Source organism: Anastrepha ludens, chromosome 6 (genome assembly GCF_028408465.1).
Source record: "Anastrepha ludens isolate Willacy chromosome 6, idAnaLude1.1, whole genome shotgun sequence".
Lineage (NCBI taxonomy): Eukaryota > Metazoa > Arthropoda > Insecta > Diptera > Tephritidae > Anastrepha > Anastrepha ludens.
Window position 1 is genome coordinate 114,652,086 of NC_071502.1, and position 19,527 is coordinate 114,671,612.

A 19,527-nucleotide genomic window follows, 5' to 3' on the forward strand; every position below is an offset into this window, starting at 1 on the left:
GATAAGTTCCCGAAGTAGTGTCCCGATATGTACAAAATAAGTTTTAAAATAACACATTTGTGCTACAGCAGAACATGGGGGTATTTTCTTCATGAAATTGAAATAATTAGTATCTTTAATATGATATAAAACTTAATCCCCTCCTGCCAAAAAAAAAACGACTTTCCAATGGGCAGCGCAATTCGAAATTCTATGAAAAAAAGAAGTAAAGGGTTTTCCAATAACAGGTGTTATTTTGAATAGGATTGTGCTATCGGCAGATGATTAACGATTTTTTATTGCCGGGATTGGATGGTATCTGGACAACGTTTATTTTCAACAAGACCGCGCTACGTGCCACACAAGCAACGAAACCATTGATCTTTTAAGTGATCACAATTGGCCACCGAAATCTTGTGATTTAACACCTTGTGACTTTTTTCTTTGCGGCCAGGTGAAAGAGAAGGTTTACGCCAACAGCCCAGGGTCGATTCAAGACCTCAAAGATGGAGTTCGTGAGGCTATCGAGGACATAGGGCAGCCACTTTGCAATTCGGTTATGGAAAATTTCATGAAAAGTATATTGTCCTGATGTTATTTTCTACTATTAACGGCATACCTTCCTCTTTATAATGAAATAAACATCCCATCATTTATATTAAAAAATAACATTTGTCTTTGAATATCAAAATAAAACCTCTTATTGGAAAACCCTTTAGTCCTACATACTCTTATCATGGCGATGATCGTTATAATATTTAAAAACATACCAACCGTATTATACACACAGAGCTCGTTAATTAACGGAGCATTTAACGGGCTTGGTAAAAAATGTTTGTGAATGCCCAGGAATGATAAAATACAAAATTACACAGAAAATTAGCTTAAATGTGCCGTAACGTAATTGCAGATGAGAAAGAGTGTCTAAAAACGTCAGCTTTTGCAAACAAAAATTAAGTTAGGTTAGGCTAATGTAAACAAAGCAATGAAAGAGAGAATAGAAAGAAAAACGTGGTTTATAAACGAAAAGATTCTAACAAAACTACAATTACGACGACTCAACACCTGCTTCTGTGAAATTCACGCTCATTCTAAAAAAAGTCTAACAAAACTCTACAATTACGCCAACTCAACAGCTGTTTCTCTAAAATTCACGCTCAACTTTCTACATTTTCTCAACCCTTTAACTTTTAACAGCTGTTAACTATTTTTACCAGTTGCCCTTCAAACCATAAGTCCAAGAGACTTTTGCGGTTTATTACATAGAGATCTACAACAAAAAAACCAATTTACAAGTTTCCATTTAAGCAAGTAATGAATTACTATTCTATAAATCGTATCGCACTTGAATGAAACTGAAAAATTAAATCAGAAATACTTAAGCGACAATAAGAGTTATGAATCAGCAGCCAAACATAATTATGGACTAACAGTGACATGACGTCATTTTATTTTCTTAAAAAATATAAATAACACACGCCGTCGATAGGAGTAATAACAAAAATAACGCAATTAAACTATGATAACAAAAAAGCAATCAATTATGAGAGAAATTCCAAGATACATAAAAAGCACACGATGAAAGAGAGGAAAATGGCATAGTAATTGTCAGTGCATTAAAATAAAGTTAGTTTTGTCGGGCAAACTGAACCCATTATTACTTAAAATATAAACAAATAATCAGAAATAATGCACTGTACATGATTTCAATTGAAGCAGAGACTAGAGGCGCAATGATGCAATAACTGAAGAAAGCATTTTATGTAATCTCGGAAAAAAACTAATAATTTTACAAGTGGAATGAAATTTTCAGCTTCTGAAGTACCCACAAACAATGCAATAATCAAGTTGGCCCACCATTTATTTGCACGTAAGTATATATTGTCTATCATCATTGAATGGAAATATAATATAAAAATTAAAATAAACACTGTATAGTATGTCATACAAGCAGTAATTGGCAAACGCACAGAGTGCAGTAAATAAAACAGAATAAAATAATATATAATTTTTCTTAAATATTTATGTCTTTCATGCGATATTCATTGTTATCAACTGTTTATTAAATTCATGCACAAACATGTGAAGGGTTACCAGATAGCAATGATAGTTTTTACAATTGTTTTTTTTCAGCAGCTGGCAAAGTTATCAATGACATCTAACTGTCAAAATATCCAATAAGATTTAGCATTTTAGCATGCGTCGTTTTATGCCTGAAGAACGTGTAAAAATTATTAGCGAAATTCCGGCACAGTTGTAAATACGCAACGTGAATTTCCTCGCGCGATCGGTCGCTATTAAGGCTTCAGGGCGGCGATAATTTGTCGCACCTGAGTATACCATTTTGAACCTTTAGCCATCAATCAAAGAGAGATTCGAGCAAAGTGAAGGACACCTAGCTGCCGTAGCAGCTAATATTGAAGAAGACCCAGCAATGTCGATGCGGCGATGGGTATAATATTAGTTTGGAGAAAAATAAATACATTATTTTCTCTTTAGATGAATGTAGTGATCGATATCTCGTAAAATATTGAACAAACCATTTCAAGTTTACGCTCGTTGTTAAGGTGACATTTCATACTAAAAAAAATATTTTGCTGTTGTTTTGTTTGTTCCATTCAGATGTGAGTTACAAGGTGTTAACAATGGAAGTAAACAAAGAGAAGAGAGAGAGTCGGTATATTTTGCAGTTTTTCTTTGATAAAATGATATATGATTTTATTTTTTATAAAATTAAAAATAAAGAATAGAAATTTCTGGATTTCGAATCTGAAAAGACAACTTAGTAGATGTAGTAAAATTTAGAAGAAAGCGGCGCGCATTTGGCGAATCATCACAAACGGCCCTGAAAAGATTTTTCATTTAACTTTTTATAAGTCATGCTTCAAATCAGGAAAAAAGTGTGAAAGCGACTGACGTTATATGATACATAAAAGGCGTTTCACCTACGAATGCATTCATTCTCTATTCGATTACTATTAGATTTAATTGACTACTAGAGCTTCTGTGAAAATGTGGATGAGAATTATAGACAAAAAAATGTAACTGTTTTCCAAACGGAAATCTTTGGCATTCAGAAAGTAGCAGATTGGATAATTGAGAGGAGATGGAGCGGAAAACAGATTGGAGTCTTTAGTGACAGTCAGGCTGCACTAAAGGCTCCGAAGAAAGCAAAGCAAATCTAAAAGATTGTTCAAGAATATAAGAAGAAGCTTAATTCTGTTGCTAGACAGTCTAGAACGCTACAGAACTGCAAAGTATTTTTTGACAATCCCGAACAGAAAACTGGCGGACTCTCTTCTAAAACTTGGAAGAAAAGACGTTCGGTTAATGGTTGGTATTATTACAGGACATAATCTATGGGGTCAACATATGACCACCATTGGAATCATTGAGGACCGATTTGCCTGTCTTGTTTAGAGAAGGCTGATAGCGCAAAGCATCTTCACTGTGCTACAGCAAGGCTGTGAATTTTGGGTTCCGATGTCATGAGAACGAGTAAAATTCGTTATCTCAAAGTGGAGGATTGTTTCAAATTTACCAAAGAATCCGGAAAATTCTCATAGGTCTAACTACCTCTATTTCCTATGTATTCTTTCCTTTCTTTTTCCTCCTGTTACTTCTCTCCTTTCTTCCTTGCCTATCTACCCTTTCACTTTCGAAAGCTTTCCATACCATGGGCTATGTAGCCTGAGTGTTTTGGAGTTACCAAATCCCTCGGTGCTTCTTGGCCAGACTTTTCAAATAAAAAATTTAAAATTATAAATAGTGTAAACGCACTACAAAGTTTAATGGCACACTTATTTTCTTGCTTCGTAAAAAAATGGTTTAGCTAAATAATAAATAATAATACATAACATAAAAATAATAAATAAATAAACATAAAAGTAATAAAATAAATATTTTACATATATACAAAAAAAATATTAAATTTTTGCATTAAATTCGAAGTACCGTAGTTTACTATATCAAATTACAGGAAAAAAATTAAAAATCTGCCAATTGATCTAAAAACAAAATAGTTAAGCCTCTATTATTGAAAACAAATACATGCATACTACTTTAAAAAAAAAAAAAATATATATTTTTTAGATATGTGTATGATTTATTTATAGATATACATATATAAAAAAAAATTAAAACTTGTATAAATATGCAGCATTTTAGTAATAAAGTAAGCTTCTTAAAAACAAGCCTGCACCACACAGTGAAAAGCGATTTATTAAGCCAAGATATTAAAATTTACTGTTAGTAATTCATGAGGAATATTTGAAACGAAGTTCTAAAATCGTACGGCCAACTATAGAATTGTATATTCAAAATAAAAATTGAAACTCTTTAACAGAAAATTAATATGAAATTCTTGCAAGGCATATCTATTAAAGGTGGTGTTGGTAAATCAGCTGATTTGGTTTTTTTTTCTTCTTCTTTCGCCGTATTCATGTGGCTGTCACCTCAGAATGAAACAAGGCGAATTCATTATTTGATTTCTACTTTGCCAATACTTTGCTTTGACAATCAAACGTACAGAACATTGTTGTTGGTCTAGTGCCACCACCTTTAATGAATGCACCTTGAAATTGTTGTAAAAAATTACTATAAAGAATTTTTTTTTCTAATTGGACACCTTCATCAAAAGCAGAGTAATTTTGAATAAAGAAAATTTTTCGGTTCCACCGTTACACATTTTAAAACTTCATTTTCTTTATTTCGACCAAAGCACTATTATTATGTAGGTGTGTATGTATGTATGCACAATGTAATAATGCTTGTTAATTATAAATTACAAAGAGCAAGGGAATAAAGTTAGAAGTTGAGTTAAGTAGTTGAGTGAGTAATAGTGATACTGAATTGAAGAGATAGTGGAATGCATATAGCAGATGGAGAAATGAAAATTATGGAATGAAACTTACCCGTAGCGCATTCAGACGTCTCATATGACATTGTTGATTGTACTTCTACTGCATTTTGCTCAGATCTGAAAAAGGACAAAAGCAGTTATATGCATATTTATGATCTTACAAAATCAAATGTGTTAACTTAATTAAAAAAAAGCTAATTATAAATACTTATATGCTCGTAAGCAGGTAATCCATGAGAAAAACATCATATAACCGAAGGAATATTAAAAAGAGGTTGTCTGTAAAGTCGGTTTACTGACGATAGTTTAACGTGACAACGTCATAAGAAAATACTGATGTAATGGTTGCAATTTTCAAAACAAAATTTTAATTTTATTTGTTTGATAGATATTTTGTATGGATATAGAGGAGGAGGTAAACGGAATCGCAATGGAATTGATCAAGTTACATTTACACAAACGTGAAAAATGACGAAACATTTATCAAATTCATGAAAGATATGTTCAATTTCGATTGTGCATCAGACGTTAATAAGTAAACAACACTAAGAGGCAACATCATCGATTTGCCTTTTTTAAGACACTTTACACTCGAAACACTCGCATTAATTTCCTACTTTTCCTATCATCGTCCTATTCTCAACAGAGAAATGGTTCATTACCATGCACACAGTAAGGAGGCATATGCAAATATATATGTGAATTTATATACATATGTGGATATACATAAAAAAATAAATAATTGGCGCGTACACTTCTGTTAGGTGTTTGGCCAAGCTCCTCCTCCTATTTGTGGTGTGCGTCTTGATGTTGTTCCACAAATGGAGGGACCTACAGTTTCAAGCCGACTCCGAAAGGCAGATATTATATGAGGAGCTTTTTCATGGCAGAAATACACTCGGAGGTTTGCCATTGCCTGCCGAGGGGCGACCGCTATTAGAAAAATGTTTTTATTAATTTTGCTTTCACCGAGATTCGAACCAACGACCTCTCTGTGAATTCCGAACGGTAATCACGCACCAACCCATTCGGCTACGGCGGCCGATATACATACATATCACTTAAGTAGGAGAGTGCCAGATGTCGAACGTTGCCGAATGCGGGGGCCGATTGTGCTCTTTGTCGTTCGTTTCGCTTGCAGTTCAAGCCCAATGAGCAAGGTAACGACGATTGAGCAAGATAACGACGATTGAGCAAGATAACGACCATTGAGCAAGATAACGACACATTTTTTCGTGCGTGCAGCCGGCTAAGTCGAATTATAAGACGTTATCACGTCAAAATGAAATAGTGACCAAATGATAAATACTAGTAATGCACAATTAAATACTCCTCGTTGTACCGATTCACATTTTGTTTTCGGTTTATTGCGCTCGAGCACTAAAGGGGCTGATAAGGTTCAAAGACTAGCATCTGCTCTCATAACCGGTGTAATTTCAACTATAACATCAAAAACTTTATATGCGACACCAAAACTTCTTCTAGTAGACACTAAACCTCCTTCTAGTAGACCTGCAGCCAAAATACTTATATATCGCTAGAGATGCGGCGATAAGATAGAACACTTAATGGTCAAATATGGGTTACGACCACGGTAAGATCCGATAATTTGGAGCTTGCCGGACTGGTGAACTATACAGTCACACCTGCAACTGCCACCACAATGTTCAAGATCCGCGCACCCTCAAGGGAAGAGTGGGAGGGAGACGAAGTAAGGCAGTGCGGGTCCACCCATGTATACACAAATGAATCAAAGCTCGAGGGTAAGGTGGGCGAAGCCGTATATTCCGAAAATCTGGGGATATTCTTCAACTTACGGCACCCCGACTTCTGCAGTGCTTTTCAGGCTGAACTGATGGCAATAATATCTACGTTTTCACTGATAGCCAGCCGGCGATAAAATCCCTCACAAAGCTCGACGGCTATGCTAGCCATGAAATGCCGCACGCCTCTTAACGAACTGGCCGAAGGTAACCGTGGGTTCCTGGCCATTGCCAAACTCGGCACTAAACTGAATGACAGGTACGCAGACAACGGCATAGGCATACCCTTACAGACATGTGAGCTACTTATTTTTGAGATAATTGTAAGCGAACAGCGAACGAAAATTGGCGTAATGAACACACCTGCAGAATCGCCCGACGATTGTGACCGACTCTCAATGCTAAACGCATAGAATATCTGCTAAGCAAAAAAAAGATAATCTTAGCACACTGATTTCCGTTATAATGGGGCAGTGTCTAATAGACAGACACGAATAGAGGATGGGCTTCTGTAAAATATGTCTAGATGAAGAAGAGAAAGAGACGATTTTGATCTGCTGTGCTACTGTCCTGCTCTATTCGGACGCAGATTTAACATTTTAAGTATACAATTTTCCAATGAGTGGCTCATTTTTCTCAGCTCGGTGGGCTTCTGAACAAATCACATTAGTTTAATGTTGGAAGCACGGCTTTCCAATTGGCTATGAGCCTGGATGTATCCCATTGTAGACAATCTAACCTAACACAGAGCTCGAAATGAATGCAAATGTTCGTTTCAATCTTACTAGAAAATCCAAAACAAAAAAGGGAAAGAACCTGCATACAGAACAGGAGTTATACCGAAATCTTAGAATTAGTTAGATTAGTTTGGATTGAAAAAGTATTAAAGAGAATTCACATTTTAACGAATGATTCACTTAAATAAAATCCGAACCATGATATGCAATATAGGCTGAATGTGTCCATGTGGTGTCTATTTGAGCGGTTCTACATTATTCAGCTCTTCTACAAAATGATGCCTCCTTATAACTTGAAAGCATAATTTGCAAAACGAGGCATGTTTTGTTCCAGTTAATGACCTTCTGCTGGGATATCTGGCATACCTAGCATCACTTTATGGTCTTAACGACTCAAGCAAAGCTTATTAATAATTATATTAATTAAAACAATTGTTGACCCGGTCAAGGGCCGCCAAATCAGCGGCGTTCACCAAAAAAATTTCATCGGAATTTTGTATCTCCGATATCAAACGGCGGCTAGAGGTGGCATAAAACGCTATTGGAGTTACAGTCCTTAGCCGAATATAAATACGAGTCGTTCCAGTAAACATACAATAGTGGTGTTATGGATATAAAAGTATTAAAAACAAAAACATGATTCCACTTACCTTAATATCACATCAGTTATAACTTGTTTCTCCGTATCGGTATATTCGGAACGTCGCCGACCAATCTTCTTCTCAATATCAGCTTCTAAGAATTGTCCCAACGGTCGGGCGGGAAATTCGTTCGCCTTGGGTGGTGGAGCTATATCCAATTTCAATTCCTTTAACTTCTTCAACATACGTTCGAGTGCCTCGATTACGTAGTCATCGTTGTAGCCGAAATTCTTATGCAATTTCACTTGCAAATATTCAATAATTGAGTCCATATCGTTGAGACGCAACAAATCGTGCTTGTGCAAATAGAGTATGGTGACGGCCATGGCGCTGACGACACGCTCACCCTCCAGCAGATAAATGTCCCACACGCGTAAAGCTAAACTAAATGGTATCTAGAAAGAGAAGACGACAGTGGGGAGAGAAGAGGATAAAACAAAAATTATGAAAAAGGTGAAAATGTGAACATTGACACTTTAAGCGGTTTGGTGTATGCATAAATACGAGTTAAACAATGAAAAAGAAAGTGAGGTGGTAAGCTCATAATCAAAGCAGCATTAAACGCATTTGGTGACAGACTACCAAAGATGGATGGAAGCCAAATGTTTTCACAATGTGCGCAATATAAATTATGTAATTTTTTATTGACGATTTTTGTTGCAAATATAGCGCTTTGTAATGCTTTATACTTATAGTAAAAAAATTACTGTTATAAAACAAAAATTTTGAGGGAATAAGTGAAAACGAAGTGGTTGAAAATAGAAGGGAATCAGAATAAGTATAAGTTGGAAACGATCTTTTAAACCAAATACACATATTAAGAATATCCCATTCCTCGTTTGAGCCGACAAAAGGGTACATGCTTGAATCGATCCCTCTAGTATTTCTAACGCTTCGGTTGATGTTGTTGTTGTAATATTATGTATGGAGTGACAATCTTAACTAGATATAAGTCTGGTTCGTATCGAGAAACGTACCACAGATTTAAAATTGAAACATCTGTACGTTTTCCTAATTACTGCAGTGTCATCCAGTCGAAAGTACTGGCAATTGGGGAAGCTTGTAGATTACTATTCGCAGATTACACTGTTAAGAACAATATCGCTATTCTTTCGAATAGCCAAGCTGCAATCCAGGCAATGGATTCGGCTACAACAACCTCTAAACTGGTGGGACAAAGTAGGATTAGCCTTACCATCTTGAATGAAAAACATAAAGTTACCTTAATCATCGGAACACTGAAGGTAACGAAAAAGTAGATGAACTGGCTCTGCCAGGGATCTGCTATGAATAACGTTCTTGCAGTACCGGTATTCACACCATTAGTGCAGTCAAGAATGCAATTTCCCTAAAATACTTTCGAATCGCAGATTGTAGATGGAGAGACCAGACGAAATGCAAAATTAGCAGAACGTTATGGCCCACCTACAAACTCAAGCAATCGTCGACATTGATAAATATGAAACGACGGGACGTCTGTAGACTACCGGCAGTCATCACTGGCTTTTGGTCTTTGGGAAAACAAGCAGTCAAAATGGGCATCCCTCACAACACACAAAGCCACAGTTGTAAACAACGTGAGAAAAAGGAAGCGATTTTCCATTTCCTCTGTGAATGTCCTGTCTTATGGGAGGAGAGAATGTTAACCCTGGGCAAACCAATCTTCGAAAGCCTCGAAGAACTATCTGGCTTAGAAGTCAACAACCTAATAAGGTTCTTAAACTTACTAGACTGGATATAGTCATGCTGTAAATAACCGTTAAACAAGCTCGTAACGGGGATGTGGTAACAAAATGGTGCGGAAGCGCTTCTGGATGAATCACCACTTTAACGAACCAACCAACCAACCGTAAAACATAGAACGGTCTGTTATGGGAACGTTGCATTTTAATGCATATCCTAATTGACTGTGCCACAAGTAAGTATTAACTGGTCGGAGTTGCAAAATCTTATAATTGATTCTTATTGCCCTAGGAAGTAAAATAATTGGGCACTAAAACGAGCAAATTAAAGCGGATGGATGTGGAACGTGCGAAAAATAAATCCGCAATTATTTGAATACAACAACATTATATTACAACAAATACCAAATATAAAATATTATAATTATTCACCTAATTTTTCTATAAGTTTTTATATATATTTTGTTTTCGTACTCACCCGCTCCACAAAAATCACAAAGAACCACTTGATCGAATACAGAATGGCATCGACATTATGCTTCATAAAATGCTGATGTAATTTACGCATCATCTTCGACAATATCCGATCGTGATGCTCAAGGAAGCGTGTCAATTTCGGGAAGCCCTCAATGAATAAGCCATGCATGGCATACTTACGATCAATGATCAATTGATTGAGCGCCCAAAATGCCTCCTCCTCTTGCATATAGAGCAATAGCACACCGGCCAAACAAGCCATGCCTTGACAGTAACCCAATTCGGGATTGTATATACTATACGCATTTAGCACATTAAATAGGGAGCACTGTTTGACGCTATACCGTTGGCGGTAGGCGAGATTATCACGAAATTGCCGATTCACATCGGAGTCGATTTGTCGCACCTCGGTGGAGTATTTGCGCGCCAATGTTAACATAGACGCATACGTATCACGATTTGCCTCAATCAATTCGTCAACATTCAGCAACTTTTTCCATGCTGGCCAACGCATGCGATCCGGTATACCTTTGAAGACACGTCGTCGCACCTTTTCGACGTTCACATTCCAATTGGTAAGCATTTTTACCCATTTCTTGTCGCGCTCCAATTCGATTTTGGTGCGCTGCAGTTCCTGCGAGTCGCGGGTATCGGGCAGGCGGGAATCGTGCATGAAGCCATATCTATGCGGGCAAAGAAGAAGAAACTACAGTAACTGTGCTTTATAATGTAAAAAAGTTGTAAATGTAGCCAAGTAACAGGTATTTATTTATGTATGTATGTATGCATGTTTGTGTTTAAAGGTTTCATTGTAAAAGAGTGGAATGTGGCACGAACGGAAGCAAGTTGTCAATGGGAAATGAAAGAAGTACACGGCCGTGGAACACACGTTTTGCATTAATTTGCAACATAAAAAAACAAGAAAATAAAAACTTTGCACAATTAAGCACAAGTTGTTGCTTTTGAGTTTAGTTTCATATTTTTTATACATACACTTATATACATTTCATATTTTTAAGAGCTCTTATTATATAGTAACAATATAAATCGCAAAATGGTAGGAAAGAGGAACCAAGTAGACGACTTAAACATTAATCTGACGTGAATTGGCTCAAGTGGCAACTGCGCAAGGTGCAAGCGGTCATGCAAAACATTGGCAAATTACCAGGAAATGCTTGTGGTGGCCAACATACAAGCATATAACAACAAAAGGGAAATGCTGCTAACCATAAGCGATGACGAGGCATCGAAGGCGATAGTACCAAACGCTTAAATCGGTATTTGGTAGATAAGGCGGTGCTTTTGGGAATTTCTTGCTACTCACTTATATTATGAATTTGATGAATTAAGTTCAAATAAATTTTGTTTATGAAAATAAATGCGTTTTTTTTAATTATCTTTTATCTTAGTTTACTTGCATATCAATTAAAAACTGGCACTAAAGCAACGAGTGAATGAATTAATTGTTTATGAAAATAAATGCGTTTTTTTTTTAATTATCTTTTATCTTAGTTTACTTGCATATCAATTAAAAACTGCCACTAAAGCAGCGAGTGAATGAATTAATTGTGATTTATTAATGCATTTTTATTTTAGATTCGTGTCAAATGCACACTTAGTTCTGCTGTCATTGCACTCACCCTACACACACTCACACTATCACTATTTTGAATGTGCATAATTATTATTTTATGTCGAAGCCTATTGTCGGCATCAAACTGTGAAACAACATCAAGTTGAATACCACAAATGGGAGAAAGAGCTCGAGTAAACACCGAACAAAAGACGTACGCGCCAATAGTATAGGTGAATATGTTAAATAGTGGCAGAGTGCTGTCTGTTTCTCAACTTTAATACGATCAAAAAGGTCATTTGCGCAAATTTTTCCTTTTTAATCTTACAATACATACATACGTAAGTTTGTTAGTGTGCGCGGAATAGCTTATCCTGAAATGGGTATGGGTGAATTTGAAAAGCGTCCGGGATGAATCATTCCAACAGAACGAGCGGTGAGTTAAAACATAACCATACATAGATGTTATTTAACAGGATATGAGTGTGCCAGTTGTGTGTGAATATTTGCGAATTTAAGTGTTATACCCATCAGCCGTGGCATGTTTTTCAACAACTTCACATTCTCATACACATCCGTATATGTATGTTACACACGTACATATGCCCTTATGCACATAAAAATGTTTGCCAAGCCAAAGCAATAAAGTATTAAACTTCCATTTGTTTATATTTACATTTATTCAGCATTTGCCGTATTTTTAGAAATACGAGAATCGATAACATTGCAAGCGATAAAAAAAGAGCACTTTAAAACGGATTTCCAGCAAATGTTTAAAAGGAATGCAAGCAAATGTATTTTTGAACAAAAATATATTTAGAGCCGAAATGGTGAAATCACACAAAATATGTCCGTATCAAGTGGGCTTTGTATTATACATTTATGGCAGCAATGTTCCTTCCATATTTTTCATTATTTTATATTAATTTGTTACCAAAATGCATAATCATTTTTACTATTGCGAAGCAACTACGAGTGCATATGTATGTAAATTTTAGGTATATGCATGTAAAAACACCAAATTGGATAAACTTATTAATTACGCTATTGGCTGATATTATAGCCTTAGTTCTTAAATAAGGTTCAAATATTAAGATTAATAAATTAATTAATAATTAATAAATTATTTAATCTGAAAAATATTACACTTCCTTTGTTCATTCCATCAATATCAAATGTGACTTAAAGCATTTTAGCGTTGGCCGTGTGGTGAAGGTCATGACGTTACTTAGTCGTTTATTCTTACTGAACAGGCTACTTGCGTGAACACAGATTTAGAAAGACGAGTGTAGAGCAAACCACACCGCCTGGAGAACAAAATCACTTATTTTGTACATCACTCGAAACAGAAAAAAAGTTATATATGTATGTGCATACCTATATACCACACAAAAACAAACAAAAAAACACATTCATGTGGCGCCTTAAAAGCCATAACACGCTTTCAGAGTGGAAATGAACAATTACACAATTGCCCCAAAAAGTCAATTGATGCAAAATTAATTTAATTGTCAGACTCTTGTAGTATTCTACCACTTAATTACCTTCCTAAACTGAATTGAATATTACTTATTGATTTTAGGGCTTTGCAGTATACTCACTTATCTGTAATATGATATAGCTCATATGTGGGATTCTCCCAAGGGTCGACCACATTCTTAGGATCTAAACCGAGCGAGTAGCGATTGAAAATAGCTTCACGTTCATCGGCTGCACGTTGCAGCAACGCTTCTTGATCATCGAGAGCCGTTGTGTTTTTGCTGCTGATTTTGTTGGTCATCAGCGGCGTATTTGCCGATTCCCCTCCTGCCGTTGAATTCGAAACTGCTGCGTTACTACTTGTCGTTATGTGCGTAGTTGTTGTATAGTTCGTAGCGGCGGGTGCGGAGGCGGGCAAGCTGTTCGTATTATTCACATTGCTGTTGCTGGTGTTTGCAATATTGTTGGTGTTTACGCTGTTATTGTGATTATAGCTATTGCTGTTGCTGGTAATGATAGTGACGCTATTTACGTGCACAGTTGAACTCATGTTGGCAATTTTTTATTTTTTTTATTATACTTCTGGTTTCTTGATTTCTGCTAGACAATGTGCGGTTGTGCGGGTGTTGATTCGCGATAACCGCTGCCACTGAACTACGAAGGCTGCTATAAACCGAACTGTATGTCTTGAAATTACTGATTGTTGGGCAATATTGTTGACATGGATAGCAGAAAAAATGCGTCCGAAATTTATACTCTGAAAATTTTCTTGTAGAATAAATTTATTTAATTACTTGCACCTACGTTGTGATTATGTATCGACGAATCTGCAATTCCTTTTGCTGTTTCTTTAATTGTACTACTGTTGTTGGTATTTTGATGGATTTGGGCCATTGATGTTATTTTCCTGTTTACAACCCCATACATCTGCCTCAGAAATCAGGTTTCATGACAGCAACCATTAAAAATCAAATGTTTGGACTAAAGTCGCAACCTAAGCACTCATATTTTGCGAAGCCATAAGCAGAGAAATATGACGCCCCCGCGTTGGCGTGAAGGCATTATTAACGGCTAATGTTCTAGTTTTCACCAATTAGATCAAGTTCACCCTGAATAGCACTAGCAACAATTCTTAAAATGTTTTTTATATTCAATTAGCCATTCACTATATCATTTCCAAGATTTTATTAATAAAGTTATTTGGAATTAATATATCTTAAATATTTTTATATATTTTCTTATCGCACAAACTTCGTTTGCTTTGCTTTTAATTTTGCTGTTTTTCCGTGCACAACCACATAACACACACGCAAATGCATACACGCACACGCTCTTAGCCGTCATCAAAATTTCTCCTTTTCGCTGGACTGCGTCTTACAACAGCCACTTTTCCTTTACTCCTATTTTACGCATTACACCGAATCGCACGTAATTTTATTACACTTCTATCAATATTTTGATATATCTTGCATGTTTTCCAAAAACAAATTCGGAATATGCACACAATTTTCAACAAATCTTAAATTTTTATCACTTTCCCCAGCTCAAGAGAATTCTAAAAACCATTCGGAATAGGTGAATTCTCTGACAGCACTGACAGTTGAGTTGCGAATGACAGCAGAAAGCGCAAGAAGGAAGTTATAAAAAATAACAGAAAATTATCGCCGACCAGTGTGGCCAGCACTTCTGTTGTACCAAAAGTTTAGAAATTTTCATTATTAACATATTTCAATTAATTTTCGCTTTCAAATAGGAAATTATATCAGGATTGTTAGATAATTTGTATGATCTAAGATATATCATTAATAATTGTTTGGTAGCTCTACAATTTTGTTGTTGTGGTTGCTGTTGCATTTTACAAAACTCTGCATTAGAGCTATCAGTCGTCGTTATTTATCTCATCTAATGATAAAGGCAAGTACAAAAGGGAAAGGGGTGTTGTAATAGGTTCACATATAACTAGATTATCTACTCTTTCGAGCTAACTCCCAATCCGCACTTAAAAAGCGAGATCAACCATAAAAATTACTCTCCAGATATCCGATATTACAAAATAATCTTAGATTATAAATATACTTTTTGCTGTACAACCCTGTGTTTTCTGTGTTATCGGTATTTATTTTAACTAATGTAAGGAGAAACTTAAAAGTAAAAACGAAGTAAAATGGATGCCGGCAAAAAAAAGAGCTTTGTGGACATAATTCTAATAAAATTTTTGTTGGATTTTAATAATGATGCAGTCATATTAACGAAAAAAGCCTGTGTCCATAGACTCTTGGCCTCTTATTGCTTATTATAAAATATAATACCGAATTTCCTATGCATATTGTTGCCATAATTTTTTGCTACCTCAGTACACTCCAACTGCTAGTACTAAACAGCAAAACAGCAAATAATCATTTAAATTTACTATTGCTTCTATTTCCTTTTTCCTTATATCGGTAGTAATAATTAAGAAAACTAAAAACAACAATTTATTTCATCAAACCAATTCCTATAAAGAAAAACCTTTCAAAACAATCTTGACAGCTGATTGTCAAATTTTCAACTAATATGCCATATGTAGACAGAGAGGAAAAAGATGACAGAGGTACTGTCTACTGCATGTAAGCAATAGGTATAAAGAAAGATAACGAGCTTTTATACCAATTCCGGTACTTTGGCGGTTTGTTAGGTGACAGTTCGGCTGTGTATTGTTGTGATTAACCTTTTTGGCTTATATCTGTTAGTTTTGTAATGCTCTTTCGCACCAGCTAAATCACTTGCAAATTAACTTCGCTTCATTCAGTAAAAAAAAAATACTCTTCAAATACGAAATTTTGACTGCAAAAATAACTTACTTACTTTTTCCTTTCCTTTTTGATATTTCAAACTTTAACTTCGTGTCTAGCAGCAAATGCCAATTGTTAAAAAGCTGATTGTTACTTAACTATATTTACAAAAATATAATATACGTAAAACTGCCAAGTAACGATGTTACGAACTCGATGTGCAGCTTCCTTTTATATCTAATAATACGAATATTTAATTATGAAGCTTGAATGAATTATTTTAAAAGCATGTATAATTTCTGCACTCATCCGGCAGCACGGTATATAATTTCAAAACAGAACTTTGGCAACCATTGTTACATCAGCCGGCAGAAAATTAGTTGGCGTAAAGCAAAAATAAACAAATCGGGATGAAGTAATTATTTCATGATTTTGTGTATTAATTCATCTAAAATATAACCCAATTTTCAACAGGTTAAGTGTCGACGGCTTACTCGTTTACTTTCCATACGAGTACATTTATCCAGAACAGTATGCATACATGCTGGAGTTGAAACGCACATTGGATGCGAAAGGCCACTGCCTGCTTGAGATGCCTTCGGGTACAGGCAAAACTGCAACACTGCTTTCCTTAATTGTAGCCTATATGATTGAGCATCCCGATGTAATTCGCAAACTAATCTACTGCTCGCGAACAGTCCCAGAGATCGAAAAAGTTATTGCCGAGTTACAAAATCTTATGTCTTATTATGAAAAACATGCGCCAGAACCGCCCGGCTTGCTGGGACTAGTACTCAGTTCACGCAAAAATATGTGCGTACACGCAGAAGTGAGTAAAGAGCGTGAAGGTAAGGCTGTCGATGGTAAATGTTATGGTCTGACTGCGAGTTATGTACGCGAACGACATGAGGTAGACCCCGAAAATACGCCAATATGTGAGTGTGCATTAAATCAAATAAACAAAACGCATTCTTAATAAGGAAAATAATATTTGCTTCCTTTTAGGCCAGTATTATGAAGGTTTCACCCTGGAGGGAAAGGAGTCACTGATGCCGCACGGTGTTTATAGCATTGATGATCTGAAAGAATATGGGCGCATGCGTAATTGGTGTCCATACTTTCTGGCACGCTTTGCGGTGTCCTATGCACACATTGTTGTCTACAGTTATCATTATTTATTGGACCCGAAAATTGCGGAAGTCGTCTCCAAGGAGATGACGAAACAATGTTGCGTCGTTTTCGATGAGGCGCATAATATTGACAATGTTTGCATTGATTCGATGAGCGTGAAAATCAATCGACGTATAGTGGAACGTAGTACAAATGCGCTGAATGATCTGCAGAAAAGAGTACAAGAGTTCGTAGCTAGCAGATATATTTTTAAATTCTTGCTAAAAGATTTTTTTATATTATACTTCTATTCCTTAGTATGCGCGAAGAAGGCGCTAATCGATTGAATGAGGAGTATCAACGCATGGTACAGGGCTTAAAAGATGCACAGGTGCAACGTGAAACGGATATGGTAATGGCCAATCCCATATTGCCCGCAGATGTGCTAAAAGGTAAACATTGATTTCAAGTCGAAATTTGGTTGATGCATTTGTGACTCGAATTCTTAGAGGCTGTGCCGGGAAATATACGAAATGCTGACCATTTTTTAAGTTTCCTGCGCCGCTTTGTAGAGTACATTAAAACACGTCTGCGCGTGCATCATGTTGTACAGGAATCGCCTGCTGGCTTCTTAAAAGATGTTGCTACGAAAATATGTATCGAGCGCAAGCCATTGCGTTTCTGTGCCGAGCGTTTGGCGAGCTTGTTGAGAACGCTGGAAATTACCGACATGACAGAGTATGGTGCGCTAACATTGGTAAATTAAATATAATGCAATTGTAAATTAAGTATATCATTGACTAAGTACATCACTTGCAGATTACACATTTTGCTACATTAGTGTCGACCTACACAAAAGGCTTCACAATCATTGTTGAGCCTTTCGACGATAAGACGCCTACAGTTATCAATCCGATACTACACTTCAGCTGCTTGGACTCCTCTATAGCCATGGCACCAGTGTTCAAGCGCTTTCAAACAGTTGTAATTACATCAGGCACACTCTCGCCCATGGATATGTACCCAAAAATTTTGGATTTCGATCCAGTTATAATGAGTTCCTTTACAATGACGCTGGCGCGTCCTTGCTTGTTACCAATGGTATGCAATTTGTATAATTTAAAGAAGCGAAAATTATAAATACGTTAAAATCTTCCGTGCAGATTGTGTCCAAAGGAAATGATCAGGTCGCGATTTCGTCGAAATTCGAAACACGTGAAGATACAGCGGTTATACGCAATTATGGACAGCTGTTGGTAGAAACGGCAAAGACAGTGCCCGATGGTATTGTGTGCTTTTTTACTTCCTATCTCTATCTCGAATCCGTCGTTGCTTCGTGGTACGATCAAGGCATTGTAGACACTTTGCTGCGTTATAAGTTGTTATTTATTGAAACGCAGGATAATGCGGAAACCAGCTATGCACTAATGAACTATGTTAAGGTAAACTCGAAATTGAATCTAGAAAAAATAGAATTATTTATATTTTCCCTATCCGAAGGCTTGTGATTGCGGTCGTGGCGCAGTGTTGCTCGCCGTTGCGCGTGGCAAAGTGTCCGAGGGTGTTGACTTCGATCATCATTATGGGCGTGCCGTGCTTATGTTTGGTATTCCCTATGTCTATACACAATCGCGCATACTCAAAGCGCGTCTTGACTATCTGCGCGATCAATTCCAGATAAGAGAAAATGACTTTCTCACCTTCGATGCAATGCGTCATGCGGCGCAGTGCGTGGGCCGTGCGTTGCGTGGTAAAACCGATTACGGTATTATGATATTCGCTGACAAGCGTTTCTCGCGCCAAGATAAACGCAGTCGTTTGCCCAAATGGATACAGGAACATTTGGTGGATAGTTTTTGTAATTTGAGCACAGAAGAGGCCATGCAGTTGGCACGACGCTGGCTAAGACGCATGGCGCAACCGTTTACGCGCGAAGATCAGCTGGGGATCTCGCTGCTGACTTTGGAGCAATTAGAGAACTCGGAGAAGGAGAAATTGGAGCGCCAGGCGCAAGGCAAGGAGGGTGTTGGCGGAGAGGTGATGGAACACTGAAAACTTAAAATAGGAGGAATGGAAGATGAACAATAAAATGTTTCTTTTTAAGTCAATTACTTTTTCTCCACTTTCATTTACCAATAGCGGTAAGGGTCGTCAATTCATTGATTTATTGTAATATGAATTTAATTCAACTGGCGACAAGCAGTGTTGTGTGAGACACTAAAGATGCGAATTATTAAAACAAATAAAAATGAAGTATAAAAATCAGGTAACTTAAAAGCATAAAAAATAAGGAAAAAGAAAATCATTCATGCTTCAAATTGCTCACCGTAAAAATCGCAGGTTCGTCACAGCTGTAAGTTGCATTTGTTTTCCGGTTAGCAGCGGCCATCTATTGCCTGTTGTTGCGCAGCTTTACTTATTTTTAGGGCTGTGTTTACCTTTTTGTTTTTGCAT

General features: G+C 36.5%; 2 protein-coding genes across 7 annotated transcripts in view; one reads left to right on the forward strand and one right to left on the reverse strand.

Annotated features, from left to right (window-relative positions):
- LOC128867638 (USP6 N-terminal-like protein) overlaps positions 1–14,784 on the reverse strand; it is a 29,500-nt gene extending 14,716 nt beyond the window's left edge. For 4 of the 6 annotated variants that reach the window (XM_054109058.1, XM_054109057.1, XM_054109059.1 and 1 more), the window contains exons 1-4: positions 13,315–14,784; positions 10,142–10,823; positions 7,991–8,376; positions 4,893–4,957 (exon numbers count right to left, since the gene is read on the reverse strand). In XM_054109058.1, the coding sequence (XP_053965033.1) occupies positions 4,893–4,957; positions 7,991–8,376; positions 10,142–10,823; positions 13,315–13,742 (1,561 nt within the window). In that variant the 5' untranslated portion in view covers positions 13,743–14,784. The remainder of the gene's footprint in view (positions 1–4,892; positions 4,958–7,990; positions 8,377–10,141; positions 10,824–13,314) is intronic. The other 2 variants (XM_054109056.1, XM_054109055.1) reach the window with 2 other exon arrangements.
- A 1,505-nt stretch (positions 14,785–16,289) lies between these two features.
- LOC128865671 (general transcription and DNA repair factor IIH helicase subunit XPD) lies at positions 16,290–19,181 on the forward strand. The gene is made up of 8 exons (XM_054105910.1): positions 16,290–16,378; positions 16,438–16,898; positions 16,969–17,320; positions 17,392–17,525; positions 17,583–17,830; positions 17,893–18,174; positions 18,237–18,515; positions 18,574–19,181. The coding sequence occupies exons 1-8, from the start codon at positions 16,374–16,376 to the stop codon at positions 19,123–19,125; spliced, it is 2,313 nt and encodes a 770-aa protein (XP_053961885.1). The 5' UTR covers positions 16,290–16,373; the 3' UTR covers positions 19,126–19,181.
- The last annotated feature ends 346 nt before the right edge of the window (positions 19,182–19,527 follow it).